This window comes from Excalfactoria chinensis, chromosome 1 (assembly GCF_039878825.1).
Source record: "Excalfactoria chinensis isolate bCotChi1 chromosome 1, bCotChi1.hap2, whole genome shotgun sequence".
NCBI lineage: Eukaryota > Metazoa > Chordata > Aves > Galliformes > Phasianidae > Excalfactoria > Excalfactoria chinensis.
In genome coordinates, this window is record NC_092825.1 from 55,906,500 (window position 1) to 55,930,060 (window position 23,561).

At 41.1% G+C, this 23,561-nt stretch overlaps 1 protein-coding gene across 4 annotated transcripts in view; it reads right to left on the reverse strand.

Annotated features, from left to right (window-relative positions):
* DNM1L (dynamin 1 like) overlaps nucleotides 1-15,923 on the reverse strand; it is a 37,719-nt gene extending 21,796 nt beyond the window's left edge. For 2 of the 4 annotated variants that reach the window (XM_072359730.1, XM_072359749.1), the window contains exons 1-2: nucleotides 15,639-15,887; nucleotides 4,896-5,043 (exon numbers count right to left, since the gene is read on the reverse strand). In XM_072359730.1, the coding sequence (XP_072215831.1) occupies nucleotides 4,896-5,043; nucleotides 15,639-15,740 (250 nt within the window). In that variant the 5' untranslated portion in view covers nucleotides 15,741-15,887. Of the gene's footprint in view, nucleotides 1-482; nucleotides 522-4,895; nucleotides 5,044-15,638 lie in introns of all 4 variants that reach the window. The other 2 variants (XM_072359739.1, XM_072359758.1) reach the window with 2 other exon arrangements.
* Between the last annotated feature and the right edge of the window lie 7,638 nt (nucleotides 15,924-23,561).

The window sequence follows — 23,561 nt, forward strand, 5'->3', positions numbered from 1 at the left end:
TCACACTTCCACAACTGGGTTTCTGAATATCAACAGTTCCATACTGAATTTTTTACTTAGTGATCCTCTGCTACTCAACGAGCAATCTGCTCTAGAAAAATAGCCTATGGGGAATTTCACAACTTGACAAACACAATGCTTACCTAACATTAAGTCAGCATTCAAATCATTTTTTCAATGTAATTTCAAGGTACTTTTAATCAATAGAGATCTTTTAAAGGATTTGGGAATTAAAAGTGCAGAAAGTTCTCTGAGGCAGCAACCACACAGAAAAGCAAAAATCATCTCATTCTAAAGCAATAAGGTCAGAAAGCTAAAACAAACAAACAAACAACTAAATCACAAGACTTAGCAAAATAATCAACACAGTAGCCAATGTGTAAAAGAGTGATCAACAATAAAGTGACACGAAATGTATGTGGTTAGTGTATATAGGCATGCACTTTATGTGTAGGGAGAAAAAGCAAACGGATAAAGGCAACCTTTAGAAAGGTGTCTTGGATTTTTCCATGTAGCAGGGTCTGCAGTTAAAGAGAAACAGCAGTGAATGATGTTTAAAATTTTTCATCATATTTAACACAGCACTTTATTAACCTTCATAGCGAGATTATATTACAAAGATCACAAAGACATGCAGACAGATGTGCATGCTAATCCACTACTGATGAGAATGTGTAACATTAACAATATGCACAGCAGTAAGATTTTAACTGAACATTAATAAATGATGAATATTTATCAGATATTCCGTATCACAAAGTTTACTTGATGATCTTTTTACTATTGCTGCTCGTCTAATTCCAACACTTAACCAATTTATTGTCTGAGCACAGAGAAGAGCACCAGTAGGTTCTGCAAAGCTGAACCTTCTTGGGCAAAATACCTTTGTCATCATTTACTCATGGCAAGAATGAGAAAAAGTCAGGCATGTCTTTAGTATCAACGGAGATAATATTACTGCACAGGAAAGAAATCTGAGTTTCGTATCCATTTTTTTAAATGATGAAAATAAATTTATGCAGATTAAAAGACCCAATCACAGCAATTCTGAGACAGATTTAAGAAGAGACAACATTTGCTATCACCATTCTCAACTTTTACGTTCCTCATTTATATAAACCCCATTACAAAAGAAAAAAAGAAAACTTCATTAAGAATTAATGAGTTTATGACTATATTTATCTGTGACATCAGTAAAGCCTTATGGAAGTGCAAGAACAAAACAAACCAGGGAAGAGCTTTTTTGTTGCATGCTGTACCTGTTGGGCACAAAATGCAAGGAGCACAGCAATAACTGGCTCATCAGTTTGGAAAGCCTGCTAGGTCTGGGGAGTCAACTCTGATGTCTTGCACTTGTGGATAAGTCAGAACTTAATAGAACTACATTAGATAAACTAGTAAAATGAATGATGATCTAGTGTACTAGATCTAGTAAAAAACAAAAATATTAAATAAAAATATACTTCTGTCCTTACGATTTATTGGAGTTAATGAACAACCACAGGCATACAGGAAAATCACTGTTAGAAGGCAGGCTTTTGTGTTTCTTTTTTGTATCAGCTGATGAATCAGCAAAATCACATGCCAGCCTCCCCCTCGAAAAAAGTATAAAATGCAAGGGATTACTAATCTCACATCATTAAACAGGTTTAACTCATTTACTGTACAGAGAAACTACAGTAAAAATGCACGTTAATGAAGAAACTACAGTACTTTCAAAACTGCGTTGCTCATCTCCTCTTAAGAACTGAGAAAAGGGTGATGGGCACAGAACCAGAAGATAAAGCAAGATTCTGCCTCCACCACAATTTGGAAGAAATGGAGCAAGCACTCCTTTGTTATCTCTTTCTCCAGGAGATGATGTAGGACATGCTGTTTCAGCCTTAAATTACTGGTTTTCTGGCAGCACAGAAACCTGCTGCTAGATTTAGTCCTATGCATAATGGTTTTTTTTAGTATCAACCAACAGGTTTTAAAAATAGATACAAAAAAAGAAGCAGCTTATTAAGAGGTATTGCATTTTAACTTGTTAATATCCATGGATCTAATGAGAGGGTTTTTTTAAGCTTTAACAAGATACAAGTTTTCCTTGCTATATATAACACCAGAGAAGATTGAACCCATGATAAATGGCTTAGTGTTAACCTCAGCCTTAGAGCACACGAAGGAAAAGAAAATGTAAGGAACAAATGCAACATCCCAAGGTGTACAGAAAGTTTCATTTGGTGCAAATGTAAGTTTAAATCATCCTAGAAATTTCATTTTATACAGTGGGAATCTTTCACCTCACTCACCTGGAGTCTATGATGACACACACACACCTTTGACATTTGAAAAAGAAAAATTCCCAATGGTTTTAATTTAATGCGTTTGAGTTTTTGGGAAAGGAGGAAGGATTTGCATCAGGCCTCAGAAAGTAAGGATTCTCAGGGAAAGGAGAAAAGGATTGATAAATGTGACAAAACAGAAATTACAAATCACAAGGAATCACAAAGCAACAAGGCAGCTGCACTGAAGTATCTGTTCATGCAAAGAGTTCACAAGCACAAGAAAGCAACATGCTAAGACTGATGTTCTCTTGTCCAAGATTCCAAGGATAAAGCATCCACACCAGCAAGATCTTTCCCACAAGATTTCCCTCCGTGAAATTCATAACACATTCAAGCTGTACCTCAACATGCAAGTCATAATAAAGGTATAGCATCTATTATAACATCTGCAATAGTATCATGACTTATTACAATTTCACACAGAAGAATCAGGATAACAGGCTGCCATCTGTCTTCTTTCCAAGCAACTTGATCCCATGTTCTCAGATGAAACAAGATAAACATCAGCTAAACCACAACAGTGACAAAAGCATTGATTTGCCTGAATTTCTGAGGCAGAATAGGTGAGACAAATGCAACTGGTGAAAGTTATAGAAGTTTGTCTGTTCTTTAACAAACATGCCCACGTTTCTCTCACAGGAACATCCAGAAGAAATTACATCTTAGATATCGATCTTCTTCTCTAAGAGTCTAAATGGGCCTTATAAATATTAATTAAGCCCAACAACCTACCACAGTAACATAATGATCCCATTTCTAATTTAAAATTCAAATCCCTGGATCAAATGCAACCCACAGCAGAAAACCTTTACTTGACTTGGTATTTCCTTCATTACAAAATTATCTTGTATACCTGTAAAGTCACAGAGAAGAACAAAATCCTGTTTGATGCAACAACCCAGCATCAAAGTTTTTCTATAAGTACCAAGACTCATATACTGTGTAAAGCAATTAGCATGAAGCCACTTAGAAAGAAATCCAATGTGTCATTCTTAAAATGTAGGCAAGGGAGTCTGTGCATTCCCTACCTTTGAAGGATTTCAAGGCCCAAAAGGATAAAGACCTGAGCAATCTGGTCTTGAGCTCGAAGCTGGCCCTATTTCAAGTAGAATGTTGGACTTGAGACCTCCCTGAGATCAACTCCATTATGAATTATCCCATGATCTGTTCACAATATCCTGCATGCTAAAAGCACTTAATTGTTATGAGTCAGAATTGTGTTTTCTGTTTGCAGCAATATTGAAAATGGAAGCTTTAGCCTTTCAACTGCCCAACATTAGTAAATGTTTTTCGGAATCACAGGGGTTGGAAGGGTCTTCAGTAGACTACTGAGTTCAACTCCACTGCAGGTTGCACAGGTAGGCATCCAGACAGGTCTTGAATACCTCCATAGAAAGAGACTCCACTCTAGTCAACCTGTTCCAGTGCTCAATCACCCTTACTGTAAAGAAGTCCTTCTACATGTTTGTACAGAACTTCTTACGTTCAGTTTTTAGACCATTGCTCCTTTGTTCTATTGCTACGCACCAACGAGAAGAGCCCAGACTCACTCATTTGTCTCCCAACTCCCTTTAGATATTTACAAACATTAATCAGTTCCTCCCCTCAGTCTCCTTTTCCTCAGGCTGTACAGACCAACAACTACAATTATTACATGAAAAGAAGCATTGCAAAGAACCTGATACCTTAACTTACTATTTCTAGAAATAAATTCTGAATAATTTAAACATGATGAGAATTAATAATTATAAGCCCAAGATTATCACACCGCCAAAACTCAACGTACCTTTACCACCTAAATTAAATCGGTGTGTGCATGTGTGTGTGTGCATGATGATCAGTAAGTGGATATGCCACTGGTGCTCTTGTGAAAGAGCAAGAGCAATGGGAGTGTTCAAACTTCCAAGGGAACACTGAGATGATTTTCTTTATCTGCTGCAATGTAATAACGAAGCACCACAGAAGACAAAAGCTTCAGAGTAAACACCTTCAGACAACTTAAAGCATTGTTCTTGATGTGCTCAATATCTCTCACAGTAGCTCAATCAGTCAGTACCTGTAAGCTACAGAACGCATCCATTAAATTTTTCTCAAGCCTACTCAGCTTTCTTTGGTTTTGATTCTCCTACCACTTTGCCCAGAGCTTTTTCCATTTCTTCACCTCCTTCTAAAAAGTCACACACTCATCACCTCAAGGAGTGTTCTTATTTAAACGGCAAAGGAGAAGGGGGAGAAAAACACACACCAGGAAATCATGTTCTTGAAGTTTTAGACAATCATTATCGAAAGTGAAATGCTTTCTTAGGCCTGCTTTTCTCGAAGGCATTTGCTAAGAACAAACAGGAATGCTTAAAACATTAAAGATATTCTGAATACCCAAAAGCTTTTGATGTCGTGACTTGCTTTATGGACATCACAGCTGTGACAATGGCACCCTTTTATTCCAAGGAAAACTTATTTTTCAAAGTGTTTTAAGAATACAGCAACTTAATTTACAGTAAAATACACCAGAAAATTAGAAGTCTATCTCCTGCTAGGACAAACACACTCTTGGATCACACTTACCATTTTCATCTCCAGCTGTTTTCCGACCATCCTCTGGGGAAACATGCACCAGCTGCAGAATGAGGGGTCTTCGGGTCACAACTCCGGTACCTCGTGGGAGCAGATCCCTCCCCACAAGGCTTTCCAATACAGAACTCTTTCCACTGCTCTGAAAATTGGAATACAGTTACATGACCTTCTTGAACAACAAAATGCTACCAATATAACAGTTTTAGCTTGTTTTCATCACTCCCTTACACAGTGTTCTGCTATCCTTTGCTATACAGAGTCGCATGGAGCATTTGACAGACTTGCTGTATCTAACAGTGATATCACACCACATAGGCAACAACAGACAAATCTGCTATAAAACAGTAGATTTCTCAACTTGAGTTTGACATTTAAAAGCCACGGTGATAGATGCATCTTCTATTTTTTTAAAGCTAAATTAAACAAGTAAAAATAAGATAGGTTTCAGAAACAAAATAACATCCCCTTTAGCATTTTCTACCCTAAATATTCATCTTTCCAGAAACACTTTCGGAAAATAATTTCCTGTATAATGCTCAGACGGAAATTCTGTATCCTCTACTATGTCATTTTCTAACATCCTGCATTAACACTTTACTCTGCAGTCCAACATTAATAAAAACAGAAGCATCAAGCAGAAAACAGCAACTACATACAACTGAGTCCATCAAGCCAAGATAATCCTGTACTTCTTTTAGCTTTTTATTATTATTTATAGATACTATATTACATTGGCCTTATTACTACAAATGGTGTTTTATAATCTAATAATATATAAACAGTGATTGCTTTATATTGCTTTTCTCCCTCTGCACCTGTGTGTATATCTATACACATGCATATTTACTACCGAATGGCTGCAAACATCTGTCCACATAATAACAATCTGTAAGAAGCTGTGAGATGCTTAGAGTTGGGAAATGCTAAATTCTCTTTAAGCATCTACATTTGAAGGAATCTGTAGAATTCTGCATGAAACATCAAATTGGGCTACGTGGTCCAATAACAAAATGTGAACATGGAGGTTAAAGGAGTGGTTCAAGATTATCATCATATTAAAACTAACAATAAAGAACAGACCCAGTTATGTCAACATATCAGTTTGAAAATCTGACCATTAAGATTCTGAGGGTGTTGTTTTGTTTTTAATAGGACTATATTCAATTCTTCCCATTTTCTGTAGTTGATAAGTCAACATGGGTACGCCATTAGACCTGCCCTGACAATCACAGTAGTCAGTTAGGAGTTGCTACAATATGAATGCTGTTACCAAACAATTATTTATCAACACCATTTGTTCTAATGGATGATAGCAAAACAGTGCTGATTGTATATATTTTTTCCAAATCTACATCAAATTCCATGGCAATGAGTTGAAAGGAAGAGATGTGATCCCAGGCACGCAGAAGGACTTGAAAAGTAGGCCCAGGTGAACCTAATGAGGTTCAACAAGGCCAAGTACAAGGTGTTGCACTCGGGTCAGGGCAATCCCTGCCACAAATAGTCTGGAAGAATTGAGAACAACCCTGAAGAAAAGGCCTTAGGTGAATCATGAGATGAAAATCTAAATATGAGCTAGCAGCGTGTGAGTGAGAAGGCCAACTGCATCCTGGGCTGTATCTACAGAGGAGTAGCCAGCAGGGAGAGGGAGGAGATTGTCCACCTCTGTTCTGCCCTCATAAGGCCCCATGACGCAGTATTGCATCCAGGCCTGGGGACCCCACTGCAAGAAATATGTGGAGCTGTTGGAGTGGATCCAGAGAAGGGCCATGAAGGTGCCTGTAAGGCTGGAGCACCCCTCCTATGAAGAAAGGCTGAGGTAGCTGGGCTTGTTCAGCCCAGACAAGGGAAAGCTCCAGGGAGACCTCACTGCAGCCTTTCAGAACTTGAGGGGAGCCTATAAACAAGACAAAGAACAGCCTATTATAAGATTATGTAGTGACAGGATAAAGAGTTATGGTTTTAAGCTTAAATAAGGTAGGTTTAGATTACATGTAAGGCAGAAATTGTTCACAGTGAAGGTTGTGAGGTACTAGAGAAGACTGTAGCTGTAGATGCCCCACCTGCGGAGGTGTCCAAGGCCAGCCTGGTTGAGGCCCTATGCAACATGATCTAGAGATGTCATTGTGCATGACAGGTAGACTGGAACTAGATGATTTGCAAATGATTCTTCCAACACAAACCATTCTATGATTCTATACTAAATTACACATGAAACTAGAACACTATATCCTACATTACTCCCACAGCCCAGTTATTTTCAGACGTAAAAGGAATTATCTGAATCCCTTGCAGTGGTTTAATAAATGGCAAATGTGAAGTCATACATTTGATGATACATTACAATACTCCACACATCAGGAAATTTGTTTATAATTGCATCTGGTATCCTCACTGAAGCAATCTGCTTTTGGAACATGATACAGTATCTAATAATGCACTCCTTAATCTGGGTCCCATATACATCCATTACCAACAATTATCTGGAAGCACAGCAAGAAGAGCAGTAAACACAGAGCTGATCCTACTCTGCCACGGGGGTGAAGTGAAGGATATAGAGTCTATTCAGGATACAAATTCAGTTCAAACAACTTTACATACAACTGTAGACGGGGACTAACTAATACTTTGGAGTAAGAGTACCAGAGAATTTGAGGGGTTAAATTTGCAGCAGCACCATGCTTATTTTATCATCTCCTTGGAACAAATGTCATGATTTGAAGCAAAGGCTGAAATACCAATTCCAGGAAAGCATCAACACATTCTAATCTTCTGTGGCAAACCAATCAGGTTTTCCTCTGGGCTCCGACCTGATCCTGATTTGACATATCTGCAAGCTGTAATGACCACAGGAACTTCGTGTAAACTGCTCAGAAATAAGTGTTTAATGCTCTGCTATGTTAACCATCTGTCTCACCAAGTTCAATGGACAGCAAAACAATTTTCCCTAGGAATACTAACATAAGAAGGGAAAATATGCATAGGGACTTGACTTAAGAAATGTTTTACTGCAATATGCAGTATGTACAATGTAAATCTTACCAGTTTACTACTGCCGCATAAACAGTTATGTTTTCATTGTTGTCAACACCTTTTTCAGATTGAAGAAGGATAGTAATAGTGAAATGGCAGGGCACTTCCCTCTCAAATTAGAAAACTGAGATCTGTCAGAACTGTGACCCACTACAAAAAACAACAGCATCTCTACTCATTAAATATTCTTATAACCCTGCTTCTACCTCCTTGTTCTACCTTCCATATTTACTTGTCCCTGCTTATGTCACCTGTGTACACTTCTAAGTATCAGCACACATTTGCTCCCATCCACTACACTAATTCTTATGAGGAAAATTTCATTTGTAACAGCTGTATCACCAGCCACGCTTCTCAGGAATTCTGAATTGGTAGATAGGACATGACTTTGCCCAGCTTCCTTCTCAACAAGACTTTATTTTCAGAAACATTTCAGGGTTGCTGACATGGCAAATGGGAAAGATTCTGCATTGAAAAGTTTGAAGAAATGCTACGAACAACCCAAAATGTATAAATACTACATATCCCAAACATTCACCTCCACAGCTTTCTTGTTCTATTTCCAAGTCCACAGTGACCTAATTAGCGGTCCTAGTTTTGGAAGACTTGCTCCCCATACGCAGAGTGCCAAGATGTATTCTCCATGTCCAAAAGAATGCTGACTAAAACTCTCTCCCACTACTGATATTTCCTCTTCTCTTTGAGTCCCAGTCACAAGCAGAAAGGCCTACAATAATACCCTGATGGTGAAGATAAAGGCAAAGAAGACAACATGTACGTCAGTCTTGCCTGTACCCTTTGTCAATTAATCACTAGTCACCATTAACAGCATGCTAAGAGGAGGCTGTCCTTAAGGTCATGCCTAGTCTTTTGAGCTTCACTGCCCTGTGTCTCATAGGACCTCAGCAAGCAGCTCAGGGGATAAGCCAACCTGCTCCTAGGGAGCCCATGCTGCAAGAAGGCAACACACAGACCCATCGTGAGACTCACTGATGAGTAAGCACCAATAGATTTCAGAGTCATAGGTTGTTGCATATTTCAAGCGTGATAAAAACAATAATGGGCTTGGTCGTGCACATTTTAAGTCATCTTATAAGAATCCATTGCCTTCATAATGTTTGGGAAAGATGGCCTGGGGGAATTTCCAACAAAAAATGGTTCAAACGGTGATACTTATTCTTCATTATAGAATCACAGAATCCTTAAGAGTTGGAAGGGACCTCTCAAGGGCCATCTAGTCCAACTCCCCTGCAATGAACCACAGCTACATTGGGTTGCCCAGGGCCTGATCCAGCCTCACCCTGAACATCTCCAGGGACAGGGCATCAACCACATTGCTAGGTAACCTGTTCTAGTGACTCCCTACCCTCACTGTAAAGATTTCTTACTTACATCTGACCTAAATCTACCCACCCTTAGCTTGAAAGCATTTCCACTTGTTCTATCACCATTCCTTCCAAAAGGACCAAATAAACGTTTAATTATCTAATCAAACAGCAAAAATAAATAAATAAATAATTGCAAAGAAATCCTTCAACAGAATACGGACATACTACAGGACAGTACAAGAAAACAGGAATTCATAATAATCAGAAACATTTGAGAGTGATCAGAATGGCAAAGTAGGAGAGGCTTTACTTCTCCATGACACAGCTCCTGAAGAATTTTCTTCAGAGAAGCAGCGTGTCTGCTTTGACATCTGAGACAAAATGGCGGAAATCCAGCGATTTCTGTCACATGAGAAATGATGAGAATGGCCCTGCTGGCTAAATCATGCTCTTAGCAATGCATGTGCATATGGCTTACTCAACTCCAATTTTATTACTGGGGAATACAAGCTGATGCGTTTTCACTGAGGCATCATCCACAGGAACACTACCTTCTTTTCAAAGCATCTATGTGGGTCAGGAAGAAACCAGAATCCATGGGGAGTCTCTTCACAAAAAAGACTCATATATGAGCTGCAAGGAAAGTCAGACATTACTGAACTCACTCCAACCTGTTCAGGAATCCTCTATTCACACTCTAACAAAAACACAGAAGATCTGCAGTTTTATTCTTTCTCAATACATTGATTCCCAAGATCCTCTATTACTTCACTAGAGACAAGAATACCTCATTTAATTAGAATCAACCAGTACCGGTTATTTCACAGAAATATGATGTTTAATGATCCACATTTCAAAGCATGAAAGATTGGCCTTATATATTATCACTTATACCATTCTTGTTACTTTTCAAATAAGAGAAGCAAAACAAAGCCAAGCTGTATTTTCAAATTCAAGAAGCCCTAAGCAACCGAGATACTTTTTGACTTGTTGAGAGGAAGCCGGTGAACCTCCTGGCTACCATACAAGGAAATCTTCTCCAAGACCAACACAACTGTTTTCTCTCCAGATCCTGAAACACACTTGCCAAGGCTTGTTCCTTCCATCACAGTTTCTCCTAGCTTTCCTGAAAACATGTCTTCCTTATGCTATCCCCTGAGGGCAAGATTTAGGATCCATCCATTTTAATTACAATACCGGTTTTCAAAGGAAAACTATTACCAATCACAAGAAGAAGAGAACCCTGGCATCAGGCACACAAAACTACTGCACTATTTTGCTTCAGCAGTGAAGTTTCTGGTATGCCTGGCATAAGAAAACACCTAATTAATGTCAGCTTCATTTTGCTGCTTGTTTGAAACACTCACCAGAACAGTCAGGGCATGATCTGACAGAAGGAAGAAATGGCAAAGGGGAAAACAGTTATGCCTGTAAGTAGATACAGGGAATTATATCAAAACACAAAAACACTCACAAATTAAATTAAATTAAAAATAAAAATAAAAACAAAGAGAGCTTGCAAAACCCACAAGCAAAACAAGTTCTCCCCAGGCAGCAGAGCCAGCAGTGAAGTTATGCTCTAGATCCATCCATCCTATCACAAACGTAAGAGGGATCTAAAGACAAGTGCACTGAAAACCCAAGAAATATTGCTTGTTCAAAGAAATGAAGAGGAAGGAGGATGCCTATTCCTGGCTTGGGTTTGTAAAGAGCCTTCCCAGTTGCTTGGCACAACCCTGAGTTTCCTTCTCCTAAGGCAAGCCAACATGGATTAGGATGTGTTGCTGGATGAACCAAGTCCCTTCTCTGCAGACACTGGGCAGAAGGGCACTGTAGCTCTGTGCAGCATAAAATAAAATGCAAAAATAAAAACGTAACAAATTGAAAGTGTGCAAAATAAAAATGCAATGCTCATCCACAGGTCAATCATAGAGCCTTAAGGAACGGCTCGTTTGGATGGCAGCATCCAACAGACCAAACTATGTTAAGTGCTATAAGATACACTTCCACACTGGAAGTCCCAAAATAGCATTTACTATTGCTCAGCCTTCAGTTACACATAAATGTCCACTTGAAAGGTCTTTTAAAAATATCTTTGTGAATTGCAGCTGCTTATTCAAGCAGTTTCATCATGAAGCCTCTATTATAATTGACACTGCAAAGTGCAACTGTTTCCTTTCTAACATAACGCTGGTGTAAGGAGAATTCCTCTGTTACAGAACTAGCACTAAAGTTAGTACATATCTAGGTCAGTGACTTTTAGAAACCCAAAAGAGATGCCAAGAATTAAAGACCTGGAAAAAAAAGAAAGAAGAGAAAAAAGAAATAGGGAATTCACTTCCACACATCTCTAGGCACAGATTCTGTTGATGTTTACTCTAAAAGTCATGCTCTCTTCTGTAATGTAGGTATTTCTATTATAATATCTACACGTCCTTAACACATAAAAGGCCATAACTCAAGTTTTTCTTCCCTGCATCTCATTTTAGTTCAGTATTAACTTGTTTGGTTGAGGCACCTCAATACAACCTCATTATTCCTTACATGAACCACAAAGCAAAGCATCGATATCAAAGACATCATAAGGTCACACCAGGGTTTGTGTACTATTCCCAGCTTCTACACTGCTTTGTATGTCAGCAACACAGGTGTAAGGTGGCAACTGAAACACTGAATCAGGAAAAACAGCACACCTAACTGGGAAGGACAGCAAAGCCCTAAAATAGCAATACATAGTTGGCAGTGTAAGGGTGCCCTGCAAGTCCTATCATCGGCAGTCTGCAGTTTTACAGAGATGACTTTTACACCTCTCACGTGGAAAATGAGCTGGAATTCTCAGGTGACCGAGTCATAGGAACACCACTCATAAAAGGGCAGAAGGTCATTAGTTGTCTAACATTTGTGGGGAAATGCTTTGTAATCAGCATCCAAACCTATCCAGGAGAAGGAAAAACGAGCATAAGACATTCAAGCAAAACAGAGGGACTGTATAAAATGAATCCTAGGGGAAGGTGACAGGGGAAAGAAATCTCTCAAGGAAAGGAAGGTTTATACATGCTTACTAACTCTACAACAGCTAGAAAAGGAAGAATTAATTTGGGGTACTTCAGTGAGAACTGAAGGCAGACGTGAGCACAAAATACAACAGAAGTGTAGTAAAGAGGCACAGAATGTAGCTAAGAAAAAGGATCAACAAAAATCTACATCTTACTTTTCTCTGCTGAATAGGTAGAGAGGTCATTCAAGAAAAGCAACAGGCAGACAAGGAAAAACAGTAGGAGAAATCAGTGAGCGACAGGAACCTTAACCAATAGCATTTGATCTCACGAAGGAAAATGGAGGTGTGAAATTCAAAACTGTTTGTGAGTATTATGAAAAGGAGAAAAAGTAAAGACTGCATATACCCGAGGCTACAAAGAAATCAACTATGGGGAAAAGCTTTGAGTCACACAGCACTTAACCAAAAATATCTTAAGGGACAACACTGCTAAAAGGCAGGTTTCAAAAACACGTGGAAGCCAACTCTCGGCAGCAAAACTGTCAGCCCTAAGGACATACGTGAGACATCTCCAGAAACCTGGGCTGCCATAAACTAGACTGAAAGGACTAAAAGAATACAATCTGAAGTACAAAATAACTGCAGAAAATAACTAGAGAATCACTGCGTCCATGAAGACAATTGTATTTTCCAGGAGCCGGACTTAAACAAAAGAACAAAATTTGGATACAGTTTTTCATCTGTTTTGCTACATATTTTCCTGAGGTAAATAAAAGCATTCAAACTGGTCTCCTAAAAGATACAGTACCAGTATACCTTACTCACTGGTCTTAACACCAAAGGGGTATTAATACTAAAGGGTAGACTACTCAAGTCAAATACACACAGGTCACCATGAAAATAATCCCTCCCATTTGTTTCCATGGAAACTACAACATAAACAAAGAGCACAAGAACACTATGTGATACAGTAAATTCTCAGTACAAAATACTACTTTTCAACATAGGCACAACCATGAGCTACACATTTTCACTGGCAATAAGTAAGGGCCTGCATGCCACGCTCATGAAAATCTGCAGCAGTGGAAGTGACCCTCTGTTTCCCAGCTGCTATTACAGTGTAGGTGCTAGGAAAACATTGTCCACACAGTCCATTCTTTTATTGGCCTGAACAGACGCAAGTCAGAAGAAACCATATCCAGACTATATGGTGGGTCATGTAAGACAGTCTGGGATGGGATAGAATGGCTCCACAGACTTCAAACTGGTACAAGGCCAGGTGTTACCGTGTTGCAAGAGAAAAACTGTCTTCTTTCCTGGCCTGACTGTGGAAGTATGAAGCTCCAGCTTAGTCAGTGTTGTTATGAGTCTAAATTCATGGTTTGTCCAGGTTTCAGGAAATCCAGGATTACCCTTTTCCCATCCCAAAAGACAATGTGCATCACCTTAACCACTAGGGCAGCGCCCTGTTAAATTCCCATTGAAGAAGTCTGTATCGCCATTCCATGGGCCGCCATTTTAACTTCAGTTCCTAGCGTTGACACCATGTCCTGTCACTGATAATGATTCAATACAGGAAACAGTTACCTCTTATTGGTTCAAAAGGTCCTGACAAACCTGCATATGATGTTTGTTCTGATCCTGTGTGAGAACTCATGGGACCCACCCGGCACAACATTTGTGATATTCCAATGTTGCCACCATCATTTCCAATGCAATGAAATATCTTCAGCTCTGCACGCAGTTCCCTGGTTGTAATCTGCTGGTCTGTGTGGATGAGCTGACTGAGACAGTCTTCATTTCATGATGTGACAGCTGTGCACGGACGTATGGAGCATGTCTTGCCCTTCACATCACTGTCAGCACAGCTGAAATGCACCACCCACTGCCTCACTGTGCTCACATCCACTGTTTGGGCTCCATAAACATTCAACAAGCATCAAAGAACAACAACGGGTGCCATTTTTTCTGCAGGGGAATTCAGTTGCCTACATTTGTTTCATATGCGTTTCCATATCAGACACCACTTAGTCAGACTGCCCCTCTGCTGCCATCTGTCACACCGCAACAAAACGTAATGAACAGAATATTGACGGGAAGGTTCAACCTCTACTGCCACACCACCTACATCCACCTCTGACACTGAAGGCCAACATAGTAAAATAGGAGGCATTACTTCCAAAATAGCCTTTGTATGCGAAAATAGTCTTATGTACTCCATGTACTTTTGAAAAGTTAGCTAAGGTCGTTACAAAAGACTTCAGCACATCAGAATGAAGCTGAAAAGCATATTTCCATGAATTTCATGTATAAAAACGTCACACCCCGGCATTACACCTTTCTGATAGAGAAATAAACAAAACCAGCACTGACAAGAACAAAAACAGTTTATACTGTTAATATAAATGAGATCAGAAGTTTCTACAAAGCGAAGGGCTCCTGCAACCAGCAGAAAACAAGGACCTGATATAACTGACCAGTACAAAGTCTCCTCCCCAGCGCCAGTGTTCTGGATCTCTTTTATAAGGCAGCTGACACACTCTCCAAACCACCTGACTGATGGTGGTTAAGCAAAGGAAGAGCTGACTACCCTACAACCAGTCCTGCATTACAACTGGCTTTGAGGAAAGCCGTGCCACACTTCAGCTATAAGCTTGCAGTCGGTGCCTTCAAAGCCATGTAATGCTATCTGGCTGCAGAGCAGCTAGCACAATTCTCTTGACGTCAGCCTACTATTGTCAAGTAACTGCATATATTCAATAAATAAAAAGAAAGAAGGTGATGTACTAATGCCAAGTTTTGGTCGTGTTTAATGTTTCATTTTCACTTCACCCATGACTGCCACCATTCTGGATCAGAAGTTATGCTGAGGAACAGCGTCCCGTTTGGACACATCAGAAGGGTCTGGAGCTGCTCGTTCAGCCCCTCAGCGTTACCAGGCTGGGACACACGAGCCGTAACGCCAAGGCAGGCCGCTTTCGCTGCCAACCATTAGCCGAGACAAAGAGGTCCCAAAGGCGGAAGAACAGCTCGGCGACCCCGCAGCACGGTCGACACCCGCAGGTGCCGTCCCTCCGCTCTCCATCCCTTCAGCTCAGCGGCCCGTAGGGCGGGGGGCAGCCCCGTGGAGCGCCGCGGCCGTTAGAACCGCTACCGGGGAGCGGCAGGGGAAGGAGGGCGGCGGCAGAGGCACTCCCAGCGCCAACGGGGGGGGCCGCGGGCACAGCTAAGGGCGTCCCGGCCGCCCTCGTCCCCCCGTGCCCTTGGAAACGGAGACCGCGGGTCAGAGGCCCCGGAGGAACCGGGAACGACCCGACAGCAACCCGGGGCGGTGTGGCCCGATCGTGCCCGCCGCCTCGTCCCGCCCCGCCTCACCTGCGTGCCCACCACCACGATCTGCGGCAGCTGGATGATGTCGGCCCCCACCGTGTTGAAGACATCTTGCAGCTTGTTGATCACCGGGATCAGAGCCTCCATGGCGGCTGCGGCGGACAGCCCGGCGGGGCAGAGGCAACAGAGAAAGCCGGGGAAGACGTCGGCGATGAATGGGCGCGACGGGCAGCGGCTCCCGTCAGCCGCCCCCTCCGCCTGCCGCCATTGGCGCCGGCCCCCGCGCACGGCGCGGCCCCCAGCGGGCAGTGCGGGCTGAGCGCCGCGGGGCACCACGGGAGTTGTAGTGTGGGACGGAGCCTGCCCTGGGCCGAAGGCCTTTGCAGGTCGTCCAGCGGGTTTGCTCGCGTCATGGCTCAGCCGCAGGTTTTAGCCTTTTCGGGCAATAAAGCTGATTCTCGTCACCAGCAGCCGTAGCTCCATCACCCTCACAGTAAAGAAGCTTTTCCTCATGTTCACATGGAACTTCCCGTGTTCCAATTTGCAGCCATTGCCCTTCGATGTGTCACTGGGCACTGCCAAAAAGCCTGGCCCCGACCACTTGACACCTGCCCTTTAGATGGTCATGAACAGCGATAAGATCTCCCCTCAGCCATCTCTTCCCCAGGCTGAATCGTTCTACTGCTCTCCACCTTTCGTCATACAGCTGAGATCCTCCAGGCCTGCATCATCTTTGTGGCCTTCCACTGCGTTCTCTCTAGAAGATCCCTGAAAACCCTCAAAAAGCAGGAACACGTGCCCAACACATGCCCAAATCCAACAAGGTTCTCAATGGCGATGGCAAATGACCAAGTCAGTCAGCAGCCCACCTCACAGAGCCAAGAGAGCAGGAAAACAGTGCTGGTGGGAACAGAGAAAAAGCATTAGGGGGATCTCCTGAAGGGGATAAAAGAACCAGAGAAGGTCTGCTCCTCTAAAATATGCAGCAGAAAGAATATTTTCCTGTTTCTTTTCACCTACCTCAGCCCTGCCAGGCAGGGGGTTGGAGCTTCATGATCCTTGAGGTCCCTTCCAGCCTGGGTCATTCTGTGATTCTGTGATACCAAGAACTGCAGTGAGCAGTATTAAAGCTGCTACATTTCTTCTGTTTGCTTTTTTTTTGTGTGTGTGTGTGTGTAAGAGAGAGAGTATTTTTGTTTTTGCTGTGAGTCAGCTCATCTCTTCGTCTGAAAGTTTTTACCTGGTGTAGATGATAGCAGGCTTGCTGAGGTGTGGGAGGTGGATCACTGGGAGATCTAACACTCAGCTGCTTTGTACAAAAAGGTAGAATCAAACCAGAGAGTGATCTGAGATGCAAGATCACAACAAATAAAGCTATCTGATCTTTAAATGCCTTTCCTCAGAATGCACTGTCTCAAAACTGAATTGTGAGTAAGCTAGCACTGAATTGTAAGGCAGCTTTGTCCTTTCTTGTAAGCCAACAGAATACAAATGCTTCAGAAAATTTTACATACTGGATGACTTTAGAACTTGGATTCGTACTGTATGCGAATTCATCTCTTCATCTCTTAAAACCCTCGAATGTCGTAAGAAACAACATACAAAAGAAATATGTTCTCATTTATACATCTCTGCAGTGCAGTTTGGCGTCCTTAGCCAGGAATTTTCACCCTGCTTGCTACAGGACTGGTATTTCATGCTAAAAGCAAAAAGATGGCTAAGCAGACAGTAACATTCAAACTATGAGTCTACTCAGCACATAGAGAGATGATTAACACATGCAAAAATATGTACAGAAGGATGTGAATGATCATCCTGTTGGCAAGAAGGAAAGCAGGATGGACTCTTATCATAGTCATGCAGTCGCAATTATCTGGAAGGTTCACCCATTAGCTTAGGTGTGCTGAAGCCAATTGCTCTCAGAGCAATTAGAATAATTAACACAATGTATTGTATATAAATATATAAGTATGAGTGACTGTCATGCAGAAGCGTTCTGTGCTTGCCCTTTAGTCCATCCCAATATGGCTATTAGAATTTAATCAGTGTAATATGTTTCACGAAGAAACAGTGAAAATATCACTTGCCAAAATGTGTAGAGATAGCTTAGCTTTCCCAGCAGAGCTGTCAATAATACCATCAAGGACACTATACCCACATGGAGAAACACAACTTAAATGGAAGAAATGAATTAATGAACAGAAGAGAAACAAGAAGAACGGACTAAATAAGACTAAATAAGATTAGGAAACCCAAGAAAGAAAATCTTACCTTATTGTCTATTTCTGTCTAAAAAGCAGGTTCTGGAAATACTTCTGCTATAAAATGTTGTGTCTATTACCAACTTACCAAATCCAGCACTTACCTCAATCTAGAGCAACTGCACCAAAGCAATCATCATTTTGGCAAGCAGTGGCCATCCCTAGCTTTAATTATCTGATTTCCTTAACAGGCTTATGTTGTACAGGGCAAGAAACTCAAAGATCTGATAAGAGGCAGTAGTAGACAGACAGGTTTTTACTAAAGGTTAATTAACATAAGAAAACAGGAACTGCCACACTGAATCTGACCTGATATAAATCTACCTCAGGATGTCATTTCTGAGTATGTTAAGCACCAGTATTCCTGGGGAAATTATAAAAGTACAGTAATAAGATCTTCTGATCGCAATCCTGTGTAATAAGCCTGATTTTGTCTGTAAAATCTGAAGTAGACAGATCAATGTGCCTTCTGTTTTATCAGTGTTACTTGAAACCAGATTGTTTTATTTGCATTATACCATATAATATTTTTCTGTGTGCCATCGAGTAAAATTCTTGGCTGCAGCAACATCCCGCAATAGTAAATTTCATGATCTAACTACACATATTGCAGAGAAATCCAATTTGGTGTCAGCTTTGAAATTCTCGTGTCCTAATTTCATTATAAGCTTGCTTGTTTTCATATCTGAAGTCAGAACAAAACTAACAGAATTTCCAGTTCTCCTTCTCCATGGTGTGAATTTCCTTATACAGTTTTGCATCATCAGCTGCTTCTTTTAACTCAGACAGCTGGGACCTCCTTATAGTGACATGCCGAGAAGAGCGGACCACTCATCTGCTATTTAATGACTTCATGCCAGAAAACTACAAGCTACCATGACAGTAAAGGTTATTTCCTTGCTGTCATCTTTGTCTAGTGGAAGAAATATTTGATAACCACACTTTAAAGTTTCAATGATATAATGGAACGTGCGCAGTGTGTACAACGCCATGCTACTTAGCACTGCACAAAAAGTATTGACAAAATATTTTTGTGAATTATTCCTTGGTAATGTCACCTTTTGTAATCATGAAATACAGAGATTATACGGGTCCAGAAGAGACAGATTTTTATGTGAAGTGAAACTGAATTATGTTTTTGTATCCTTCTGAAACACTTCACCACAGCTGTAAGTACATAGGTAGCCATGAAAGCAATGCCTCCTATTTATTTCCATGGAAACTACAACAGAAACAAAGAGCACAAGAACACTGTGTGATACAGTAAATTCTCAATACAAAATACTACTTTTCAACATAGGTACCACCATGAGCTACACCACATTTTCACTGGCAATAAATAAGGTCCTGCATGCCATGCTCATAAATATCTGCAGCAGTGGAAGTGACCCTCTGTTTCCCAGCTGCTATGACAGTGTTGTTGCTAGGGAAATGTTGCCCACACAGTCCATCTCTCACTGGCCTGAACAGATGGAAGTCAGAAGGTGCCAAATCTGGACTATATGGTGGATGTTGTAGGATAATCCAGTCAAGGTTGACAGCATGATTTTCATACTGGTATGGCACCTGTTGTTACGGTGTTGCAAGAGAAAAGCTGTCTTCTTCCCTGGGCTGACTCTGGAAGTTTGAGCCTTCAGCTTAGTCAGTGTAATAATGTAGTAGTCAGAGCTGATGGTTTGTCTGAGTTCCAGGAAATCCAGAAGGATCACCCTTTTCCCATCCCAAAAGACAGCACATGTCCTTTTACCAACTGAGTAATGCATCTTGAACTTCTGTTTCCATGGGGAATTTCCATTTTGCCAGCTCTCCATGAACTGTCCTGACTGGCTCACAGTGGTGACACCACCTCCTGTCATTGGTGATATGATCCTGGAAACTGTCACCTTCAGCCTCTTCGTGTTACCCTCCTGGCACAAAACTTGTGATATTCCAGTGTTGCCACCATTGTTTCCAATGCAGTGAAGTTGATATTCAGCTCTGCACGCAATTCCCTGGTTGTAATCTGCTGATCTGTGTGGATGAGCTGACTGAGATGGTCTTCATTTCATGATGTGACAGCTGTGCATGGATGTATGGAGCATGGCTTGCCTTTCACATTGCTGTCACCACTGCTGCAATGTACCACCCACTGCCTCACTGTGCTCACATCCACTGTTTGGGCTCCAAAAACGTTCAACAAGCATCAAAGAACGACAATGGATGCCATTTTTTCTGCAGAAGAATACACCACTTTGCATCATATGTACTCCCATGTCAGACACCACTTAGTCAGACTGCCCTTCTGCTGCCATCTGTCACACCGCAACAAAAAGTCATGAATGGAATACTGGTGGGAAGGCTTAACCTCTACTGCTGTACCACCAACATCTGCCTCTGACAATGTGGGCCATAAAATACAATAAAATAGGAGGCATCACTTTCAGAGCCACCCTCATAGTATAATTCTTGATAGCACTTGCACCAGACATCTGCACAGCAAGCACCGTTACAAGAAAGGAATTCCTGAACTCCTTTGCAGTCTGACCCTATTGGGGTGTTATACACGGGTTGCCCAAGCTGGCACCTCTGAAACCTTTGTCTTCTTCCAGAAGAGTCAGAAATCTGAATTTTCCAATCTCTAGTTCAGGGGTTCTGATTTGGCATGGCAGGCTCGCCCTCACACTTCATCCAATGATAAGAAAGTCACAGTGCTGATACAATTGCCAAGTTATGTGTTATCTAGAGCGAGACTCAGACTCTTGCATAACAAAATAATTCTGGAGCAGAAAGGCATTTTTGCTGGGCAAACTGTATTAGTAAACAACTGATTGCTCCTTTTATTCTTTGCTATATCTACAGGGAATTTATGTATCTAAATACATGGAATGTTTGAGACATCACTCACTCAGCCTCTCAAAACAAGGTTGCAGAAATGATAGCAGCTTTTATGTTAAGGAAGCAACATGGAACAGAAACCAAGAGCCATAGGGCAAACCAAGCATTCAGAGTTTGATCGATCGATAACAAAGGCGGAGCATTCTGATAAGTGTTTGTAGGATATCAGCATTTCTGCAAAGGCCAATGAGAGGAAACCTCTTTGGCTGGAGATAAAAATAATCTCCTTCTCAGCCCAGACTGCTGTGCCAGAGCATTTCCCCTCTACATCCCCTCCTCACTTGGGGTGGCCAGACTTCAAGGAAGAGCAAACATAATTTTCCTTGATTGAAAAATAAAATGCACACTTGGTTAGCCTTCAACTGTACAAATAACTGGAAAGGAAATGAAAAATATACCCATCAAAGAATTAAGTTGCAACAGATTTGATGGCATTCAGGAGCACTAGAGCCTTGTAGCTTCTATTTCTGCTTCTGTTATTTTAAGCAAGACTGTCTCCTCTGGTCTTTTTTGGCCATATGTTAAGATAAAATAGTGTGCCAAAAAGAACACTGTTTCTATTTATCTGTTATAGCACAAATTTTCTTATACATGTTCCTTCTTATATTGTGATTGGCACTAATTTAAACAGGAAATATAATGATGGAATGCATGTGGTTTATGTCATCGCAGTCTGCGTATAAGACTAATAGATACCTCTAGTGCCTGATTTAGTGGTTGGCAACCCTGCCCGCAGCAGGAAGGCTGGAACCAGATGGTCTTTGAGGTCTCTTCCAACCCAAGTCATTCTATGATTCTGTGATATACTTCAGCTCTTCAGTTTAGGACAGATTTGTAATTCTGAAGTGGACCCAGTATCTTTACCTGCCATGCCTTAGCACCAAAGAGTTGTCTTGGGTTGCATCGACGAAAGCCTTTTCATACAAAACATTTAGTCAATAGGGCCAGCTAAGTGCCGGCCTGAAACTGAATTCCAGAATATAACATAGGTCTTTTGTAAGTGCTGCTTGCCTTGAGCTAAAAGATTTGGATTCCTTTTTACAAGCTGAGAAACATGCCAGTAAGCCAGAACAGGCAAGGCAGGTAGTTCTACATAGTTATGCTATAGGTCTAAACTGAATTATGATTGTAATCTTATTTTCCATCACTGGGCCATTTATTAAATTTCACAGAGTGAAAAGGCTTCTGTATGCAATAGAAACCAGTCTAAAGCCCAGACTAAAGATCCAAGAGAGAGCTCATTTCCATGCAAGATTGATGAGATTGGCTGCCTCTGAGAAGGTGCAGTTGAGAACATGAGGCTATGCAAGACCAATAAAATCCTAGGTTCTGCTCCCAAGGCTGCTTCTGTTTCTTAAATTATTGGCTACTTTAATATCACAAATGCACAAACCAAATCTAGACAAGTCAGGAGTCTTCCAGTTATGTAGGATGGTGCAGAGGAAATTTCACATGGGAAATTTGGGGATCTAGGCCTAGGCCTTCATCTACCTAGGTACCTATTTGAAAAATATGCTGTAACACAAAGAAGTGTGAGAGTCTGAGATAGACAACAGGTCTGCTCGTGACACCTGAATGCTGTTTTAAAATAGACACGGCAATACAATCGTGGAGTAGATCTTAGGCAAATAAACTCTGTTGGGCGTATCCTGGTTTACCGCAAGAACTGGGTCTGACAGGGATAAAACTGCCAGAGTTGTCTGGTATGTAGGGCCAAGGATGCAGATGTAAGAGCTTTAATCATAAGGTCCTTCCTCTTGCTCATTAGAGACACCACAGCACCTTTCAGACCAGTCTCTTTAAAACACAAAACAGTTTCAAGTATTCTGTTTACCAGTGGCTCCCATGTCAGGAAGCACTCACACATTCCCACCCAATTTCCTTGACACGGAGGCAGTATTGGTCAAGCTCTTACCTTGACTCAGAGGAGACAGTGTCTACTGTGCATACCGACCCTGTGCTCAATAAGTCTCCTGAATGATTTCCTAGTAAGTAGGTGCTTATTAAGCTTGTCAATGTAAAGGAATTAATTAGGAGTTATGATTACGACTTTCCTGTTATCTGAATGTAATCATTATTTTCTCATTAAAGTACCCTTTAAGGAAAATTCTGTTCTTTTTGTCTCCACGTAGAGCACGCTGCATTCTGTTTAACCCGAGGGACACAATGTTTTAGAAACAGAGTTAATCACAAAGGAACATGAAGTCAGAGAAATCATTGAGAAAAAATATGTAGAAAGGGAAGGCTTACCCTTTCTGTGGTTCAAATATGAAACTGTTTCAGGTGTTTGCAAACAGAATGAAAAACAGGCTAAACAAAATTCTTGTGCTTCATTCCAGACAGGAACTAACAAATTAACACCATTAATATTCCACTTTATTATTAGGGAAGTCTTTCTGAACCACTGTACCCACCTGCAGAGGAACTCCAACAATGAATCAGATGCAATCAGAATGGGTTCACTGTGCACACAAGTAATGGAAATGAAGGCTACAACAGATGGTTCTGTTAAGTCGCTCTTAGAAAAGAAGCAGCTGCTGTTAAATAGGCCTTCAGCTGGCAGAATGTGTGCTCAGTTAGTGAATGAATTCAAAGTATCTAGGTTGTCTGTCCTGCTAATTAATGGATTGCTTTTGCCTCACTACTTGAATTCAGTGCCCAAGAGATGATGCTGAACAACTGCTCAATGTCTTGTTTCTCCCTTTTGTTCATAGCAGAGCTTGACAAACACTAAGAGCGCTGTGGGGACACTGTGAACTTTTCTGGTCTTGGTTGCTCACAAAGTACTTGCGTAGCAACCCCATCATAGAAAAGAATTATTGCCATTATACAG